This window comes from Echiichthys vipera, assembly GCF_963691815.1.
Source record: "Echiichthys vipera genome assembly, chromosome: 14".
Classification (NCBI taxonomy): Eukaryota; Metazoa; Chordata; class Actinopteri; order Perciformes; family Trachinidae; genus Echiichthys; species Echiichthys vipera.
Genome location: NC_139839.1, coordinates 1,592,516 through 1,613,991, shown reverse-complemented (window position 1 = coordinate 1,613,991; position 21,476 = coordinate 1,592,516). Strand labels below are relative to the sequence as shown.

Here is a 21,476-nt window from a genome sequence, read left to right as displayed (position 1 = left end):
AGCCCTCCGAAAGGAAACCCTCTTGTACGTCATTTCTCCAAGCATTCAGTTTTAGTAGAGAAGAGTCAGAGGATACATCAACTAAAAGTTTATATAATTAAAAGAAACTGCCCTTTCCATAGCAGTCCCTTTGCATCGCTGTTTCCAAAGTAGATAATGGGTGAATAGACTTAGAGATTTTGACATGTTCTAATATCAAATCCCCTATTTTCTTTAAACCTTTTTCTGTCCACTTCATAAAACCCGAATCTAATCTGCCTGGTGGGAAAAACTGGTTACCCCATATTTTGCTAAAGTTAGACAGAGGTAGGGATTTGTTGAGATATATTTCTAACCACACCAAGAATTTAACTTTTGCTGAGTATAAATACTGAGGGTAAGGCACTGTGACTGAACAATTTCCACTGTCCCTCCAAAAAGGAGAGGATTTAACTGAAAAAGAGAACATCATTGTCCTCAGTTGGACTGCCCAATAATACCACACCGGGTTGGGGCACTTGCTGTAAGTCCTCCTCTATCACAAGTCAATAAACAGTAGATTTGACCTTGGAATGTACTGACAACAGTTTTGCTCGTCAGAGAATGAACCGCTTCATTCTGGATAGTCTAAAAGCCTTCATCTTACTAACATTCAGACAAAATGCAGACTTTGTTTGCACAACATCTCTTAAGGTACTGGGCAGAGTGCCATGGATTTTTCTGAGCACTGTCTTGTTCCTCGGCTGCCGATTCTATGGGCTCCTGGCAGCTCTTTAGATCTTTGCCTTGTGTTTTATAATCTTTAGTCATTCCGCCCTTAACAATGTCTGGTTTTACGTGAAATATATCCAAAGCCAGATTACATGCTGTAGCTGTTTTTTGTCGTCTTCTGCCCTTTTCAGCCCTCTTAGTCTTTTGTGTAGCATTCTCTCCAGGTTTAGTAATTAGGTGAGAACGAAGAGGCTCAATTTAGTTTTGTCACAAAAAAGGAAATTTCACTGTTTGTGTTGTCCCTGTTTAACATCCAAATTACAAATGGCAGAAGATGAGCAGCTTTTGGAAATGTCAGGGGGTTGTTTATTTTGAGCACATTTTTGTATCAATAGGAGGGCAAATTTGTGAAGAATTTGTACGAAGCCCATGTTGCAACATACTGTAATTCTGAAACTTTTTCCACTGTCAATAAAAAAAAACACACTTGAAACTCTGAGTTCTGCAGCACACACTTGTATTCTTCCATATTTACTCCTCCCCACTTGTAATGCACTTGGATGACAGGTGAAGTGGTGGCGGGTTGGGGGAATGATGGCAACAACTATAATCCTGACAAAGCCGTGGTGGTGAATGACTGAAAGATGTGAAGAGAAGGAGCTTAGTATCTGACATGTCTATGTCAATTTGATTAAGGCCTGACACCCACACACAGCCCATGGAATATGCTGCTTAGCTCTTTTTGCAGTATCTCAAGGTACAGCTGGTTAATGATAAGTGGTGGAGACAAATTGGGATGTGCTTCCGGGGATCAAAGGCAATTTGATCTGGATTTTTCGACACAAATTGGAGGCGTATCAAAGTTAGTTATGTTTTGATGTTAACAGCTATTATGTATATTCACTTTTCACCTGCAAATTAATTTCCCTTTACAATGTAAAAGGGCATGGTTACCACAGGTAATACTACTTTTGATTATGTACAGAGGCTGAGGTCTAACCCTAACCCTTACAGTAGATGGAAGGATTCTGTCCCGTTGGGAGTGAATCTTTATCATTCGGTATGATATGGCCTTTATAGTCAACAGATCTCAACCCAATTAAAACCCTGCATGGCGGGAGAATGGCATTAACTCTTCCAGTAGAATTTCACCAACCTGGATAATGTTTGACAGGGAGCATTGAAGCTGTTCTGTAGGCTCATGGTGAAACAACGCCTTTCTGAAGCCTCCATGCATTGCCCATTTCTATACAAGAAATTGCATCAGGAAGGTCACACATATTTAAAACAAACATTTTCAAAAACACAAAGTTAAGTTTAACTTATTCTTTGCTTCCGCAAAGGCCCAATGAACTATCTTACATTGTTAACAAAAAGTGAAAAAGAATTGGTGTCTTCTGCGATTCTGAGCCACTCCTTGGCCCATATTACACCCTTTCACCAAGTTTTGTTAAAATCAGACCAGTCCTTTTTCCATAATCCTGCTGACAAACAAACTAATAACATAACCTCTTGGCAGAGGTAATAACAGACCATAAACCTGTGGGGCTATAGAAATGCCGGGAGCAGTGTGAGGTGTTCCTGTGGAAGACTGGCAGGTCAGAGAAAGGGTTTAGAAAGAAGCTGCAGCATGTATTGGGAGGCAGCACCAAGCGCACATGATTGCAGTGACGTGTTTATATAGTGCTGTAAATGATGTATAGGAGGTTTTGGAAATGCCTGCCAGAACTCCTTTTGAAGTGTGGAGAAGCTTCTTCCAGTGTGCAAGGGTTAGAGAGGGGTTAGAGTGAGAGCTGTGGTGTGAGTCTGTTGAACCTATTATATACTGTGTGGGATATCAGGCAAAACAAGTGGACTTGATGATTGACATTGTGTTGAGAAGGTAGAAAAAAGCTTTGCAGTGGGACCCGATGGGTTCAGGTGAGGTCATGTCTGACACGAGATTGACACATTCTTTTTCCATTTTGTCCTTTTAAACATTTTCAGTGTCAGACTCCACGTTGCCAATCGATATCGTTTCAAGCCAATTGATGTGTTCTTCAAAGTGCTTTTTTTTTTCCGACCAGATGATGCAGTTATTTTTATAGGTCAACAGCACCGCAGAGGTAAGAGGTTTGAAAGATTGGTTGCTACTGTAGTTTAAATCCCTGATCTAACTTTGACAAGAACTTCCAAATCATAACTGTTTGCTCTATGACATACCCTTCACTGGAGCTTCAGCTCGCAAGAAGAAAACATGCAAAATTGAAAGCTTTTAAGCCATTTAAATGGTACAGGATTCGGCATAAATGCTGTTTCAGGATTGAAAGGAGAGTACTCTAAATGAAAGAGATCCCAGGCTCAAAGATTCGCATAGATTAGATGAGAATAATGAGTTGTGTCAAATAGTATCTTAGGTCTTTGATTGTTGTTGGTTGCAAGTCAGGTTTGATTCAGTCAGAGATCCAGATACTCCCACCTTAACTTCAAGCTGTGCATCAGTGCCCCCTCGTTACAGGGCATGTGAGGAGAATACTTGCATTGGAAAATCCCACCGGATTCCAAGTATAGATCTTACAGAGCTAACTTTATCTGGTCTCAGGGGCGGGTTTCTCTTGCTGCTCAAATTCAGCTCGAGAGGCAACCTTGCACTGGCTTAGGTTTAACCCTAGACTCTAAATAATCTTAAATGCTGCCAATTAATTATGCCAGAAGTTCCTGCATTTGCATGAGAGTTTGAGCTTCCAGATCTTAAGACAACCAAATGTGTGCAGCACTTACAACCATTTGATATAGTGCATTTGCAAATGTAGTCTCTCTCTCCGGTATGTCAAGAGGAGTGTGACTGCAAAATATCAGGAAATGATCATATTTTAAAGAGCGAGTTATATAGTAGTTGCAGAAATCCTTCACTCAGTTTAAATTAGGCACACAACATAACTATATGTTTGAGGGTTTTCAAATGGAGTCAGGAAACTCTGTAACATTTTTTCCTACCCCTCATCTCTGCTACCTGTCAAATAATTGTAATAATGTTCCAAAACATTCATATATGATGGAGTAGAGTCGTTTTACGTTCAAAATTGCATCGCAAGAATTCATTTACCTGTCCTTGCTGCCTGAGGCGAGCTAAGGAACCTCATAAGAGACGGAGAAATAATAAATGGAAAGACTTAACTCCACAAACATATTCATTCATAGATTCAGTGTCCATTTATGTATTGATAGAACGAACATATGTTCAGTTATTCACTATTTCACTGATGATCCGATGCACATCTCTAAGGCCAGCAGCAACTCTACTGTTGGTGTTTTTATTTCCAATCGCATGTATCTTGGTTTGTTCTTGACTCTTACTCTCACCACTACTTAATCCTCACTGCTGTTGCTGCCAGGATACCTGAATCTTGCTGCCTTGTCTTTTCTTATCTCAGCCTGGTTGCTAGAAAAAATGTTGGCATTGTACGTGCCTGCAAACCACAGAGACGTTGATATTTAACATTTTTTGGCACACTTTTACGTCCGTATGGGAGGTACCAGGCTTTCAGTTGACTGATGTCAGGTGACGTAGTATAAAAAGCTTCAAACTCTGCGTAGGGAGGAGGTCGGTTGGATCACACTCCAGACTTTCACCCGGGAGACTGTGGTTTATGGCCTGTCTCATGTCAAAGTGAAACTACATAACAGACGTGCAGTACTTACTTGAACCCAAACCACAATCTTTTCCTAAACCTAGCCAAGTCTAAACCCTAAGAAACATTAATAGTTTTGTCTGAATCACAATGTTAATTAAACTGTTAGTTATTAAGATGACTTTGAAAAGATGGGTTTGCAGTTGTAAAACTCTGAGAGGCAAGGGCGTAATTTACGGTGTGGAGGAAAACTGCACTGGACTGCACTTTTTCTTCAGGCAGACGTATTGGACCTTTTTGCTGTATAACATATTTCACGACCATTAATTTCATGAAGGGGATATATAAAAATAAGCTTGGTTGTTTTGGTCTCTTTTGGGTTTGGTGCCTGTACTGATTGTGCCCCCCCACATTTGAAATCAAAGTTCCTCCCCTGTTGACTTGGTAACATTCGGTGGCTGTTGTGTGCTCGGATCTTTTTCAGCTCTTTGTTCTCATTGCTAACATCTTGACATTTGAAGGTCACTGGGATTCAAAAGAAATAGCATCCAATAATCAAATTCACATATTGTACACGGCAGAGAAAATTGAAGCTCAGATATTATATTGTGCATCAGATTCTGCGTGTCTTTGTGCTGTACAGAAGATCCTCAGACAGTTTCTTTCCAAGCATACATGCCAGCGATGTATGCATCCCAGTGTGGCCCTACACAGCCCTACAGTGCTGTCTGTTCCTGCATAGTGTGTGCTTGCTCTGACATGACTTGCATGTTAAACACCAACAGCTGACTGTTGTAGCCTCCTTGTAATGGAGCCAGTCACCACGGGCTGCCAGGTTCCAATTAGGCATGCAAACCTCCCGATGCAAGACAGGATTGAATGAAGCTGCCTAAAAACTTCAGCTTTTCCCCAATAGAACCGACTAACTCTTGTTTGTTCGCTTTACAAACTCTGTTAAAAAAAATAATGATGTGCAAGTGGCCTGCATAAATATTTGCGTTACTGTTGTATAATTTGGAATTAAAGAACTCTGCGGTTAAGATCCTAAAAGCCTATTTACAGTAGCAGGCTGTAAAGTCCATAATTCTCTCACTGGAGAATGGCCAGCATTCACGTCTTCACTCAGTGCTTTTGGTCATTGTTATTAAAAACCTCACAGGCATATTTGCTTGTGGAGGGATTATCAGTAAATTAATACACTGTAGCTAATATCGCTTCAGAGCTCACCATGGGTAGCTTTGAATGTGCTCTTCCATCTACCTTCTTTCATAACTTTTCAAATTAAAACCTTGAATAATCCATCCCCAGGCAAGCTGTTAGGCAAACTGTGTGTGTGTGTGTGTGTGTGTGTGTGTGTGTGTGTGTGTGTGTGTGTTTGTGTGTCTATGTATGTATGAATGTATATGTGAGTTAATTATAAAAGATCATACCTCTCTTTGTTTTTTAAAGGATAATAGCGGTGGATCCTGTTGCCATAAATGCTTATACACAGTCAGTGAGGGAAAAACTAAATTAATATTTTAGTTGTTTTCATTTTTATCTCTTAGATTCATTTAAACGTATATGTAGATTTTATTATTTTAAGCCAGTTAAACTACATTTCAGGTGTTTTGATTTTGTATTGCTTTAAGTTTTGAAGAATGATAATGTGTATATGAGTGGATTTGAACCAATGAACCTCAGTATTTTAAAAATCCTGCCTATGGCCCTGCTCAGTACTACATTGATAAAAAGCGTGATCTGTGTGACTTGTTTCTCTATTTATTCACTGTTGCAAATGAGTCATAAATGTGTTTTTTAGAAGATAGGGCTTGTAACGAGATATTGGAGTGCAAACAGCACCTGTGAGGAGGAACTGCTGCTAAACCCTGTGGGATACCATCCTCCATGTGGATGCAGTGGAATAACTCCCGGTGTCTTGTGTTGCTGTGGCCTCTAATTGCCTTTGTTGATGGTTTCAGGGAACAACCTGTCTGTTTCTTTTTTTAGAGGGTTGATGGTGGAAACTGTGGGCTATCCTGTTGTGCTCCCTTGAGAAAGAAAGGGCAGATTGAATCTTTACGTCCACAAACATTTATCGGAAGCAAAGCTGCCATGCGGACTAATCTTTCCCAGAGAATGAATTCAAAAGTACCATGTTTGGACTAGATAAACCAAATCCTGCCATTTCTACAGTGTGGCTACAAATATTGATCAAAATATCAAAATATTGAGGTTTTAATCTCCACTATGGGGCAACCTCCGGTGACCAACGCAGGAGGTTTCTGTATGGTTTCTAGAAGCTGTTTCCAATGGACAATATAATAAACCCCTATGTTTAATGTTACTTTTCTTGGCCTAAGATGGTTTTGGAGTCTCTAACTAATTTCCCCATTCATGACAACTGTATTTGGGCCAGGTTTTACACAACTCACCCATTTAAATTATATTGAGGCTTACGTTGCTGCATAATTAATAGTGTGTCACTTTGAGTGAGAGGTGGGTGCCATCACAGGAGTCTGTAGGCTTGATGCAGCCCACATCAGACCCATCTACGCTCCACCTCTCTCTGTTTCACCCGTTTCATCCACATTGGTGTACAGATGGTATTGTAATACAGCATTTCCCACTAAAGTAATGCGGCTGCTGTATCATGAAGTTGTAATTACACAACTGAATGGCTGTCTGCGCTCCGCTCCACTGAACTCAAACTAACTGTCGTCCACTCTGGCCGGCTCTCCGCTTTGAGTGGACAGTGACAGGATGTCAGTCACTCACAAAGCAATGACAGCGCGAGCACAGCATTATGGGCTCTGAATGTAACAAATTTACTGTTTATCAGATCACAAAAGAGACAAGGATTAGCTAGCTAACACCATCCTGTAGTCCCTCGGCTTCATAGACCTACTGCTATTAAACATTGTGCACAGAGGCATTGTGTAGGGGAGATGCTTGAAGTGTTTTGTTTAACACCAGTAACGCCCAGATTTTTTGTTAGAGCTCTCAAATAATGACACAAAGTAGCCATGTTCTTATATGTCTGCTACAAATAGCAATGTTTTCAGCTTCACCAACCATATGTCACATAATTAATCAATTAATGTGTATCTCCATATTGGCTCTATATTTATCTATATGTGTGTCATTAGGGGTTTATTGCAACACAACTTTTGAAAATCTGTTACAACCATTCCCACTCGTCTCAGTGTTTAACCAGCTGGAGCAGCATTGTGATTGGAAATTGGCAAAGATTAAATACCTCCCATATAAGAGACTGCCATCTAAATTATTACACGTTACACAGTTTTGACTTTAACAGTTTCAGTAGTAATCATAAAGAAAAGAAAATGTCATACTTACACATCTATGTTAAATCTGCACATGTTTTACATAGCTATGAAACTGCAACTGCAGGGTGAGGAAGGAAGTGGTTAGGACCTGATCTCATGACTCTCAGGTCATCACTTCTTGGTGGAAGTGGTGCTGTTACAACCATGTTCGGTCTCCCCCCATAAATCGGTAGATATCAAAACATATTCTGAAGTTTGTTTTGCAGTGTGCAAGTGTTGACCTATTGATATTCACACAGACTGCTGAGCACCACCCAGGTACAACAAACCCCTATCCTCTCACTGCTGAAAAACATCCTTGAGGAAGTACTGTGTAATATAATATCCCAACTATTTGGCAATGGGTAATATAAGCATATTTAAGCCAGTCACAGAAATATAGACATAGACAGATTCTTCTGCAGCCATGGTTAATACCCCAGCCATACCTGTATATACAGTAGGTTATTATCTCTTGCACATTCAAAGCTGAATTGTTGTCATAGATAGCTGATGTGTTCAGAGATGGAGTTTGGCCAAGGCGTTCACCTCTGTTACTCTTCACATGGACTCTTTACCTGCATGCAAACACACTCTGCTCAAACATGACTGGTCAATACCACCTGGACTGAAAACGGCACCCAGAATGTTTCTGAGACCAAAATGTGCTTGTCACATAGTTACGTCGACTGTTGTATGAAGAGATAATGGAGTGTTATTGAAACAGGAATGGAATGAGCAGAAAGGCAACCCAAGGATTTTCCTGTTCAAGTGAAGAACATAGCTTGTGAAGAAGAGCCAGTGTTGTTTTAGATTTATTCTGTAATCAAACTTGGCTTCACTTGATTTTACACCTTGATTTTACTTCTCACAATATCCTCTTAGAGACACAGAGTTAAACTTTTGTTTGAAGCATGAGACTCAACAACCACTTCATCCAGGAGTCAGCGCACAAGTGGCTCTTTAGAAACATATACTGAGAAAAAGGCTCTGGGAATAGCTATCTTTCCCACACCGCCTGAACTCCTTTTTGTTGTCTTTAGTGTTGCAGATATGATCAGTTGATGTTTGGCCAGTTGTCCCAGTCTTAGGAGGCATGGCTAGGGTTTGCAGCATGGTATCTGGGATCTCAGATGAGGGAAGGAAACGGATATGTTGTTTTCTTTGCATGTACCTTCGGCCTGTAAAAGCAAACACACTGTGGGCAGGGGTTTTCTGTGTCTCCAGAGCCTGCATAGCCCGGAACAAAGACCAGGTCATTTATGTGATAGAGGCAGTGTTTCATTGCAAATAAATATTTGTATGACTTTTCGAGTAAGCCATAAGGGAGATGTTATTCTTTCCTTCAATAGTTTAAAGAAATCAATACTCTGGGCTGTCCTTGACCAGCTAAATGACAGCATTTGTCGTCTGTTCAAAGGCAGAAGGAGTAGGATTTGTACGTTTGGCAAACACAACAAGCAAAGTTGTATGTTTACGGGGCTCGCCAGCAGGTGAAAGCCAACCGTTAGATTCACTCCTGCCTAGAAATGCCCATAACACATCAAAATAAGAAAATCCAGACAGAGGGCAGGGTCTGTACATGTGGTGGAGTAGTGTAGTAAAGTCGACACTGTTATACCATCACCAAACCTCCCGTATCATTTGTGCACATTGTGATGCTTACATGCCTGTGTATTTGTGTTTCATAACAGAATTAATATGTATACACAAGAGAGAAACTAAATCATTCCTACTCACACTGGAAGCTCTTCCCTAAGAGTCTCCAGTTTGCCCAACATCAACACAACACAACTAAACATGGTGACACTCAGCACGTCTAAACAAAAAGCACATTGCGTACATTCGCTACTCAAATTATAGCGTGCAAGGGAAAGAAGAACAACCAAGGCCACTGCTTTTATTGCTTCGTTTGAGCTATGAATGTCTTTCTATAGCTATGAAATAATTGCATTATGAAACACCACTGTCTCATTCTGCTTTAATGATTTAATGAAGTTTCTTACCTGTCTTTTGATGGCAAGTCCCTGCAGACCATTCCCATGAATCTCCTGGTGAGAGTTGGGCCGAGACTGACTCACTCAATTGTGTGAAGTGGCGACATGCTGAAGGCTCAGCGGGTTTCCACTGTCAAGCTCCAGATCATGATTCAGTGGGGTTTCTGCTTCGCGGCCTGTGCTTCACCTCCGTGCTACACATCACTGAAGAGGGTTCAACCGGGTCACATTTACAGATCATCACATGCTCTGACATTCGGGTGGTTCAAGTGGAGATTCCCTTTGGAAATGACTACACATTTTAACACATTTTTCCTTGAATATGCAAGAGTTTTCATTTTGTTTCTCTGCACACTTTCTTTACCTCATCTGTGTCACTGTAGCTTTAGCTGATGCTGAGATATGGAGTGCATTAAAGCCTGAAGGAAAGGAGATTCTTTGATTTACAGCATTATGCCTTCTAAATCATCTGCCAGGAGAAGCAGGGATAGGGTAAACGAGTGTGAGAGAACCCTGGAAATGACTCAGTCAGGTTGCTGCTGAGGACTGAAGATCATCTTTCCCCCAAAATAATTAGAATTGCATTTGAAATCCCTCATTATTTTTCAGTCTTGAGAACTCAATTATTGTTGATAGTCAGATAATTTGCCACACGGTTGCTACCTTTCTTGATCGTGCCTTCGTCATTTTCACTTTAATGCACGGATGTGTAATGCTGAGTTGCAGACTGCAACCTTGGACTTGCTTTCACTTTGTCAGAGGTGCTGATATTCACAGGGTCACAGGAGAAAGACTCATTAACAGCGCCGCTTACACCTTTTGAGTGTTGATAGCAAAATGTATAGCTTGTTGTTATAGAATCGTAAGGCAGAGGCATGTACTATTGACATAAGGTTAAAAAAACAATTAACAGAAACACGTGGGAATTACAAAAACCCAGCCTTACTGCATAATCCTTCTGTACAATATTTTTTATTAATATTAGAGTTTCTGCTCACAACATTTATCTACACAGGAACGGTTATTTCTGTATGTTTATTATCTCTTTTCTAGTTGCATTTGACACTGTTTCCCACAAGTCCAATACAGCCAGCCATGGGTTAAACCTCATTAACTTGTCAGAGAGAGGCCAGTCGAATGAGATCTATGAGAACAGACAGGGAGGACTGATCACCACTGACATCTTTAGACAGCACAGGTTTCAGTTTGAAAGTGTGGGTGAATATCAGGAAAAGGAGAACCAGTTGCAAAGACGTATATCTAGGCCATGTCGGGAGACTTTGGTTGATCACCGAATACCTACCTACCTACTGCAACTTTAATACATCTTATGTTTGATAGTGATAATGTCCTTGGCCCCAATGCCATGCTTGCTAGCTCTTAGCAACAGTTACCACTAATTGTGGTCAAATCAGTTGACTATAGCCTTGTGAAGTATTCAAGAGTAAACAAAGCGTTCTCATGTAGTGAAGAGCCACTTGAAAATATGAGAAAATTTCATGTGCAATGTACAATATATCCTCAACAAGTGAGTGGGGTGACCTCCAACAAGTTCAACAAGGTCCTAATAGAAAATCTAGACTCTAAACCATCTGCACATGGAGATGTTGCACTGTAGTACGCGTAGAAATGTAATTTAATGTTTCAGTGAGGGTATGCCTCAAAATGGTTGTTCTTTTGAGCAGACAAAGCTTTTTGAGCCCTGTCTTTCTGTGCTCTGCCCCTGTCACCATTCCTCTGGCTGCAACCAGACACTAATGTATACCTTGTTCTATTTTCTTTTCTTTGCACAGCTGCCATCCAGGTGGAAATCACTCCAACACAAGGAGAGATCAGCGTAGGAGAGTCCAAGTTTTTCCTCTGCGAAGGTAAGAGTGATCTCAAACAGACCTCATTTGACAAGGCTTAATGTAAATGTCACCTCATATAACAATACTGACAGTATTAATTTAGATCAACAGATTAAAGTGATGCCAGTCAGTTTATATAATGACAATGGTGTACTTGTTGAATATAATCATCAGAAGTTAGCGTTAAACAGAGTCAAAACACAAAAGACAAGACAGTATCGAAAAAAGTTGATATCATGTTCAGGAAAAAATGAGTGGGAGAGGGCTGCAGTCTGAAGAGATAATGAGAGAGAGGTCTTTGGCTGTCTGCGTTTTCACTGTCCAATGTACATGTGTAGCTGTCAGCTTGTCTAAGATACAGGTGGTTTTGGCATTAGCTGGGTTAGCTGTCTGACATTATAGAACATTTATGAATTAAATCATTCCAGCTAGGGGGTCGTAGTTAATGGGCACAATCCCAATCCCCTTTCCTTGTCCCTACCAGTAGTTCAGAAGGGAGCCACAAGAGGTATGGGGTTGAAATCTTTACCTAGGAAATGGGGAAAATGCAGAAGTTGTTATATTTCAAGCTTCATACATGGGTCATGGAAATAGGTGTAATGTTACTGACACTCACAAACCGACGTTTACCCCAAACTCTATTGACACGGGAAGCAGCAATTCTTTAGATATCCCAGAGAGTTGCTAGCAACCGGCAGTGGCTAAGAAATAATTAGCTCGGGGCAGTGCGGTGAAGGCATCAAAATGTCTTTTTTAACCACTAATACTGTTAAAAATAAGACCAAGCCTCTGCAGCAGTATAAGAAGAGTCCCTAAACATAAAACGAAGCACCAACAACGTAGTTAGTGAACCCAGAGTTTATTAAGAGTGTTTTAAAGACTTACCTACTGGCCCCTGTACCAGCTACTCTCATAGTAAAGTCCATTTAAGTCGATTACAAAGTTAATCCCAAAGGAAGGAGCCCATGGATGCTTTGTTTTATGTGTAGGAACTCTTCTCAGGCTGCTGCAAAATATCATTTTGAGCAGTATTAGTGGTTAAAAAAGAGGTTTTAATGCCTTCACTGTGCTGCCCTGAGCTAACCAGTGTCCTGTCCACTGCTGGCTGTTAGCGACTCTCCTGGATATCTCCGTTAATTGTTCATACACAAAGAAATGTTTCTCGATGACTGAATCTTGCTCAAAAAGGGATGATTATAGGCTGGGATTTCACTTTAAGGACCTCTCTCCCTGCACCAGTAGCCATCTTGCATGCCCCAGTTCATTTTTATTTATAGTGTCAAATCCTAACAATGTTATCTAAGGACACTTTCCAGGACCTTTAGTTTGGGTGAACTGACCCTTTTTATGCAAATGATTGACTCTAAACAGTAGTCAGTTGATCAGTCACTTCATAGAAAACTTTCTGTGAGAAGGAAACCATAAAAAGTAGAGCTCATTATCTTTGTGCAGTTGCAATGTGAAGCTTTGACAATTTATCGTTCTAAGTGATTTTCTTTTTTTGCTTTAACTCCAGTCCTCTGTATAAAAGGATGTAAAAAAGCATTTATGGCCGTTTGTGTGCCCGAAGAGATGAGATGGCATTATGTTTCAGGAAAACTGTCTCAGCTCAGACTCATATTTTAAAGATGAATGATCGGTGTTTGATTTTTCGTTCAGGGAAAGTTGCCTCCTCCTGAATAATCCTCTGTCCTACTGAGCAAACAGAAATAATTCATACCAGTGTTTTTATGTTTTACTTAGCTTATTTAGTCTGATCTTGAAAAGGCGTCTACTGTTTTGATTTAACAATATTGCTTCCAAGCGATCTGTAGACTGGGAATTCTTCCTTATGGGTTGCAGATATCAGCTTTTCCATTTAGTAGAAGTAATAATAACTTTTATTTCATCCTGCATTAGTCTGGTTTATGTGTGTTCACAGAATAGCATGTAAGCAAAGAGCTCTGCCAAAGATACATTATAATGCAAGCAAATAAAATACATTTGGCATGTAACTGAATACATTATAACCCCTGCCAAGGAGATTATGTTTTTGTTTCAGATTGTTTTTTACTGTCAGCAGGATTACAGAAAGAACTACTCATGAAACTGTGTAAAAGGGTGCAGCATAGGTCAAGGAAGAACCCATTCAATTTTTGGAGCGGATCCAAGTCACAGGGTGGATGCACAAATAATGTTTCACTTTGGTTAACAATGATAGGGCATGGCCCTGGCAGAGCTCTGCACTCTCCGAGCGTCCTTCTAATTCTGATATGTGTAGATGATACACTTAAAACGGATACAGAGAGCAAATCGAATCCAAATATCTAACCAGACAGGAGGCATAACTAAATTAAGTCAAAATTACAAACCTATATAACCTCACTCTCATCTCATTCTTTGTGTTTCAGTGGTGGGAGATGCTAAAGACATAGACTGGTACGCCCCCAGTGGGGAGAAGATCCTTCCCAACAGGCCAGACATTTTTGTGAGCCGTAGCGATGAAACCACGTCGACCCTCACCATCTACCACGCCAACGTGGACAGTGCCGGTATCTACAAGTGTGTGGCAAGGAACGGGGACAAGGAGGCCCAGGCCACAGTCCAAGTCAAGATCTTCCGTAAGTCTCGCCTCTTTTTAAACTGTAAAGCAATACATTTTGAAAGGAATGTAATACCTCCTACATTATTTGTTTTTAATTTATATTATGAGAAAACGGTCTCCAGTTGACATTGGAGAAAGAGTCAGAAAACAAACCAACTCCCTCTGTGCAGTAAAAGAACAGAGCAATTACCGCAGACTCTGTCTCCTAGAAATTATACAAATTGGTTTTAACGGATATTTTGAAATGTAATTCCTCTCAGCATTATGTTCACTGACAATGTTTCCCTCTGTCAACATAGTCCAGGCAGCAATTCGTTTTTGGAAAAACCATTGAGTACAATATAAGTGTAAATTCTGGACGGGATTGGACCGCTTCGCTGCTCTGTATGCCTTAGTTTTGACGAAATTTCACTCGCATTTAGTAATTGTTGCGGGTATATGCTCAAAACGTTATACAGTAAATGTAAAATAATTGATTAAGTTATACTCTGTCATCAACAATGGCTATGTTCTTCTCAGGTATGTTTAGGGATCGACCAATATGGATTTTTTTGGGGCTTTGCCTTCCCGATTTTTTTTTCATCAGCCTTAGCCGATGACAAATACAGATGATTTTCTTGAGCCGATATTTGGATGCTACTTTGGCTCCCTCAATTTACATCATAAAAAAATGTTACCGGTCTCAATTTTTTTAAAAAGTAACATTCATTGAACTTAAAAAAAGGCGTCTCCAGCAACATGGAGCTGGCTGTGAACCTTGTCTGTAAATAATGCCAGGGAAAAACTATTGCAGCAACTATGCACCTAAAAAACGCAAATATCGGCCGATAATGTCGGCTGGCCAATGTATCGGTCTATCACTAGTATGTTCAGCTCTTGTAAGCCTTTACCTATTTTCACCCTAACTTTTGGGTCCATTTTCAGAGCAAAAAACAAACAAACAAACAAACAAATGTCTTGTTTGTGTTGCTTCAGCAAGTCCTGTTCCCGTAAAAGAGTCATGCCAAACATTGGCAGTTTGCGATATTAGGAGGAAGGCTTTTGCACTCTGGTCATGAGTGAATCATTTAACCGGTCTGAAATGACTGAGGGTGTTTTTTCACACCGCAAACTAAAAGTCTTTGAACTGTCTTGACCTTGACTACCCTCCCACACCATCTGTGACTGTATAAAAACTAGACCAACAAACCATTTATTAGAGCAGCAGAAGCTCAAGCATAAGGTGCCTCGTTGCACTGCAAATCAACTGAAAGATTATTTTAAGCAATCAATAAATGCCAAATGAGAGTTTTTTACCTTGAGAAGTGTCAGTCTGAAAGTCAAGACATGAGTAAACATGTTAACTGTACTGTACCTGTTTGTCCCGTCTCTACAGAAAAGATCACCTTCGAGAGTGCTCCGAGCCCACAAGAATTCAATGAAGGCGATGATGCGGACATAATCTGCGATGTGGTCAGTTCACCACCACCCACCATCATCTGGAAGCACAAGGGCTCCAGGATCCAGTTCGCCAAAGATGGTGAGCCAGTTCAGATGCAAATGCATTCCAATGCTCGAGCTACTTTCTCACCTCCAACCTGCACATCCCACCTCATCCCCTGACCCCCTGGAGAACTCACCTTACATCAATGCCAGTGCTGTCTGCCACAGCATACTTACCCATCAATTAGCCACACTCTTCCTCATCTCCTTCCCCTGCTACCCCATTATCTATGAACAAAGCCATGCATTTTCAGTGGGGAGATTTTAGACCTCACAGATGATGCATGAACATGGAAAATGTATTTCTCAGCATGATGTGGTGGGTGCTGTCCCTAGAAAAGATGTCTGAGGGCAGAATAGATGTTGCATTCCCAAAATAGAGGGGGAGCTCCCCAGGAGGTGGATATAATCTCAAATACCGAAGAAAAAAAGGGAGAAGTGAAAGAGCACGAGAAGAGCTAACAATGTAATATATGTCTGCCACTGCTGCTGCTAACAAGAAAAGAAAAAGGCAATCTAGACCTACCTTGGAGAGATTAGATAAGAGAGACTTTTTTTCGTATCCATTTATATACAGTACAGTACACAGTAGAACAAAATTGTGTTTCTCTATTCCCGGTGCAAAAAAACAAAATAATGTGTGAAAATATGAACATAAGAGCAAGCAGGTGCAGAAGATACAAGAAAAGGGAAAGACATAGTGCAATGACAAACATGTAGCGCAATAATAGAAAATATACAAGTAGTGTAAATGTACTGTGTGTATGTGTGTGTATATATATATATATAAATATATAAAGCCCACTATCCCTTTATATATTTCTATCTATATATATAGATATACAGTATATACACAGGTAGTGCTATTTGTTTAAAGGTCACTTAGGACTCACTGGGATGATGACGGTGAGCAGACCTCTGATTCCCAACTGCTACTTTGTGACGTCCCTCCCCCTCAGCATCAGATACTGATGCACAAAGCACAATGCTATGTGTCTGTTATCAAAACACACAAACGGAGACAATGAAGCATTCACTCACAATCTGACAGTGCAGCACCCTCTAGTTGGACTGTGTGTGTGTGTGTGTGTGTGTGTGTGTGTGTGCGTGCCTGCCCTCAGTTTAACTGCCCTGAAACAATAATAAAATACCGTTTTATTCTTCTGATTCACTGCTTTGTCCTCACTGCACGGAGCTGGCTCTCTACGATCTTGTTCGCTCGACCGTCGCCACACACTCTCTCTCTCTGGCCATTGAGTGTTTTCCCCTTTGACAAGCTTACAAATATTTTATATTTCCCAAATAGATCTTCTACCCTTGAGGGCACCTTAGGCCTGTTAGTTTTTACCTGTAGAAATAGAAATCAGGGTTTTGGGAGCACATACATAGCAGACGTGTTTTTGATGCATCACAGTTGGATGTCGTCCTTTTGTTATCTGAGGATTGCCTTTGCTCATTATTGTAACTGTACTATGAACACTCTGCTGAAAATCTTTTTTGAGTATATCAAATACTCACTGCCTTTAGGCTTGAGATGAGGTTGTGAACAGTTTGTGGCTTGCTCCCAGACTGAGGGCTTTAATCAGTTTGTATTTACAGCCCTTGCTATGGATTCCAATGGCGAGTCACAGACACAGCGGGCAAAAAACAAAATAAAAACATAAAAAGGTCCGTAGGAAACTTCTTAAACCAGTCCTGCATGACAATCCTTTCCTCCACTCTTGAGCCCTATGCTCTGAACAATTGTTGCTTTGCCAGTAAACACACTTTGGAGCTATGAAGCGACACAGAACTAAGGTATCCAGCTCTATCGTGGAGAAACTATGAGGGTTTCAAATGTGCTGAACTTACAAATACGCACTGTAAAAGTGAGTGGTGCTGCAGGAGTGGGGTTTGGAATGATTTCATCTGGCAGCGTCAGGCAGCAGGGGGCACTGACAACGTTTTGGTCCAGAGTAGCTCTACCTCAGAGAGTTCAACTAAAACTTCAGTCTGTTGTGTAAGGACTGAGGTGGAGATGATTTTGTTTCATACTTGGACCGGGCCTATTTTAACCTCAGCGTGACCCCTCCCTTGGTGACCGCTGGAGAGCCTGGAGTCACCACAGTGTTGTACTAAGCCCGCCTTTATTCTTGGAGTCTGGTCAAGGAATGTGTTTTTCACTGGAAAAACCACTAATTGTAACCAACACTGAAAACTGAAAAACTGCTTATGTAATTTTCCTCACAGCAGCTGACCAAACCATATGCTGCGTGTTGCATTGTTAAACCACCCATGAGAAACTTTGTCATTGTCATGTACTGTATGTCAGAGCCTGCATTCAAAATGTTACTAAAGCAAAGTACTCATAATGCATATTGGTAACCTATAAGTAAGTAGCATCTAAATGTTGCTAATTTTAACTACTGTATATGTAAATGTATAAAGCTATGTGTCCATTGATAAGCCAATCAACTATTTATATGTACAATCAAATGTAAAGTGTAGCTGTCAGATATATGTAGTGGGGTAAAAAGAACAGTTATTGCCTCTATAGCCTATGAAACTGAAATACCTGCGTAAACTACAAGTACTTGATAATTGTATTAAGGTACGGTAAATGTACTTAGCCACCCTCCGTGACCGGCAGAGAGCCCCAGTGTGTAGTCAGAATTGTTTGTGCAATGAAGTCCACAGATCTTTAAGTGATGGGAAGAAAAAGCCCTCTATCCCTTTGCCAACATCCCTCTTAAGACTTAATACATAATTAAGTGCATTAAGTGATTTCATAGTAGCACGCAGGCTTTCTTTAGTTTACATGGTGGGGTTCTCTATTGAACGGCTGGAGAATTGGAAATCTCATAACCTCTAATCAGGGCTACGCGGTGGTGTGGTGGTTGGCACTGTCGCCTCACAGCGAGAAGGTTCCAGGTTCACACCTATGTGGAGTTTGCATGTTCACCCGTGTGTTTTCTCTGGGTTCTCCGGTTTCCTCTCACAGTCCAAAGACGTGCAGGTGTTCGGTTCATTGATGACTCTTAATTTGCCCGTAGGTGTGAATGGTTGCCTGACTCTGTGCGTCTCTATGTGCCCTGCGATAGACTGTCCAGGGTGTTCCCCGCCTCATGCCCAATGTCAGCTGATATCGGCTCCAACCCCCCGCGACCCCGACAGGGACAAGCGGTTGAAGATGCATGAATGATATGAAATGGCAAAGGCATTGAACTAGCCATTGATGCACAGCAGTAACTGAATTAGTATTAGCCTATCCCTGCTCGTGGAGCTGAAATGCACCCAAAACTGTGCCGGTAGGGATGAATGAATAACCTCTAACCAGCTGAAGGCATCGGGATCATGTAGAGTAGCTTCCGTTCCATGAGAAGGAGTCAACTGGCCTGTGAAAGCTTCACTTAACAAGTACACCCTGCATAGCCACACTTTGAAATCCTGTGAGTTTTAGTGTACACACGAGTGTACCAACTCACACATTTTGGAGAAGTGCTTTGGTTTTCTAAACTGGGACATATAAAAAAACAAACGACAACAAAAATGACTCAGCTCCTAAGGCTGGTAAATCAGATGTGGTTAGAGGCCTGGATTTTAATAATGCACTGGATGCACTTCCCCCAGAAATGTGCGACAAACACCTGGTTTCAGTTAAGACAGCTCACTCTGGCACAGTGTTTATGGCTGGTTTAATTAGAGGTGTTACAGTTTGTCAGGCTCTATGATTGCTATAAAACCCTGCTGAATTACTATCCGTGTAGCCAGCAGGATGTTCTTCCAATAAGTTCATTAATTAATCACCATAATTGGGACTTTTTAATCATACTCCAACCTTCAGTCTGAGTATTCAAGTGAAGTATTTTAGTTTTAAACTGCCCCCCTTGAACCTTCACTTCAATCTTTGTGCACCCTGTCAGATTTTCAAGATTTGAGAAAATTACATCTCAGATTCTTTTAGACTGTATTGAACTATTTCACACACACACACGCGGTGCTCCATTTTGGGGGTTTTATTATACACTGACAAGAAGTCAGTTCTTCTTTTACCTTTTGAGTGGCTCCCACAGTAGGAGGAAAAATACTTAATTTCCCTTGAGATCAAGCGTTGAACGTATTCTTTCAAAAAGCATTTAAAAGTATATACAGTATGTATTATTCTTAATCCATGCAGGCCACATTGGCAGATTATTTTGTTTTTTGGGTACCTAATCTGTATAATCTTGAACACCACATGTGATAAATGACTGTCCTGTTCGCCTTTTCTGTTTTAGTGCGTTTCAAGATCATGGATAATGGCCATCTGAAGATCCGCGGCATCAAGAAGACGGATGAGGGCATGTACAACTGTGAGGCTCGTATCATGGCCAGGGGAGAAATTGACTTCAGGATGATCAAGGTCGTGGTTAATGGTAAGCACAGCTTCATCCCTTTCACCTTCTGCTCCCTGCCTTCCCTGTTGCTAAAAAGGAGCTGTTGCTTTACAGTAATGATGACCGGGAGAACCCTGGAAATGTTTTTTTTTTTAAAAGCCTTGAATATGGTTCATTTGTTTTTGCCCCAAAAGATGAATTTAATCTGTCCTCCTTTGCCACTCTGTGTTAAGAATGTTGTGAATTTTATTATGGATATCAATGCTCCCCGGATGATTCATACCCCCGAACCATTCCTTTAGCACCAGCAGAAGCTAAACATGTAGCTTGTGCATATTAAATATTAAAAACGGGCAGGGATGCACCAATCTGACTTTTTTATTCTAGATATCGATACTTAGACCTGGGCTTTGGTATCTGCCGATACCGTGTACCGATCTGATCCGAACAGTTTAATTAATAGGCTCATGCATCGCTGTGTGGAAGTGACTGGGATCCTTCCTTCATGTTGACGTCAACATCAACCTTGAACATAAAACGTAGATATTTCTTTCCTAACTTTGTAAAAAAACAAAACAATGTAACTTAATAAATACACATATATACATTTACTGAATTCATTCATTCATTCACCTTCAACCGCTTGTACACCCTGGACAGGACGGCAGTCTATCTCAGGGCACATAGAGACACACAGAGACAGACAACCATTCACACCTACGGGTGATTTAGAGTCATCAATGAACCGAACACCTGCACGTCTTTGGACTGTGGGAGGAAACCGGAGAACCCGGAGAAAACCCACGCAGACACAGGGAGAACATGCAAACTCCACACAGAAGGGCCCCAGTCGGGAGGCGACAGTGCTGACGACTACTTCACCGTGTCGCCCACATTTACTGAATTGTCATTTATTATTATTAACAATTAAGAACTGAATTGAATAGCTATCATATATCCAATACCGGTGCATCCCCACGGACGTTGGAATGCTTCTTTTTATTTTGGAGAGTTTTAAAGCCTTTGTGCTGCTCAACTCTCGTGACAAGATTACAATATGCTAACATTTATTTGAAAATTAGGCAGATTGACCTGAAAATTGCGCCCCACATTTTCTGCAGGTAATTGAAGTTCCTCTCGGTGGCGCTCTTTTCGTTGTTTTTGGTCACCCAACCAATACAAATAATGTTTGACCACCAGTATACATAAGCAGACAAAATCACAAAGAGATTGCGTTGCTTTTGCAGCTGTTAGACCTTCACAAAAAAGTCAAAAAGAAAGTTTGTAATGTATGTTACATATGTATGTTAGCTGGCAGCAATCTCTAGTGCAAAACACAGTACCAAAACAAGGATTTCTCCTGCATACCCCCTCAAAATGTGAATAACTTGCTGCATGCACTCATAATCTTCCTATTTTTATCTTCTTTTTGCAGTGCTTCCCACCATCCGTGCCAGGCTGTCGGAGGTCAACGCTACGGCAGACATCGGTAGCTCCGCTTTGTTGGCCTGCGATGCCGACGGCTTCCCTGAACCCACCGTCACCTGGGCACAGTACGTCATCCTCTGCGCTCACCGGCCTGTTTTGATGATAGGAATC

At 41.0% G+C, this 21,476-nt stretch overlaps 1 protein-coding gene across 1 annotated transcript in view; it reads left to right on the top strand.

The window, feature by feature from the left end:
• ncam1a (neural cell adhesion molecule 1a) overlaps positions 1–21,476 on the top strand; it is a 263,654-nt gene that overhangs the window by 161,209 nt on the left and 80,969 nt on the right. The window contains exons 2-6 of the mRNA XM_083927354.1: positions 11,400–11,474; positions 13,847–14,056; positions 15,416–15,559; positions 19,779–19,916; positions 21,313–21,430. Coding sequence (XP_083783480.1) covers positions 11,400–11,474; positions 13,847–14,056; positions 15,416–15,559; positions 19,779–19,916; positions 21,313–21,430 — 685 coding nt within the window. The remainder of the gene's footprint in view (positions 1–11,399; positions 11,475–13,846; positions 14,057–15,415; positions 15,560–19,778; positions 19,917–21,312; positions 21,431–21,476) is intronic.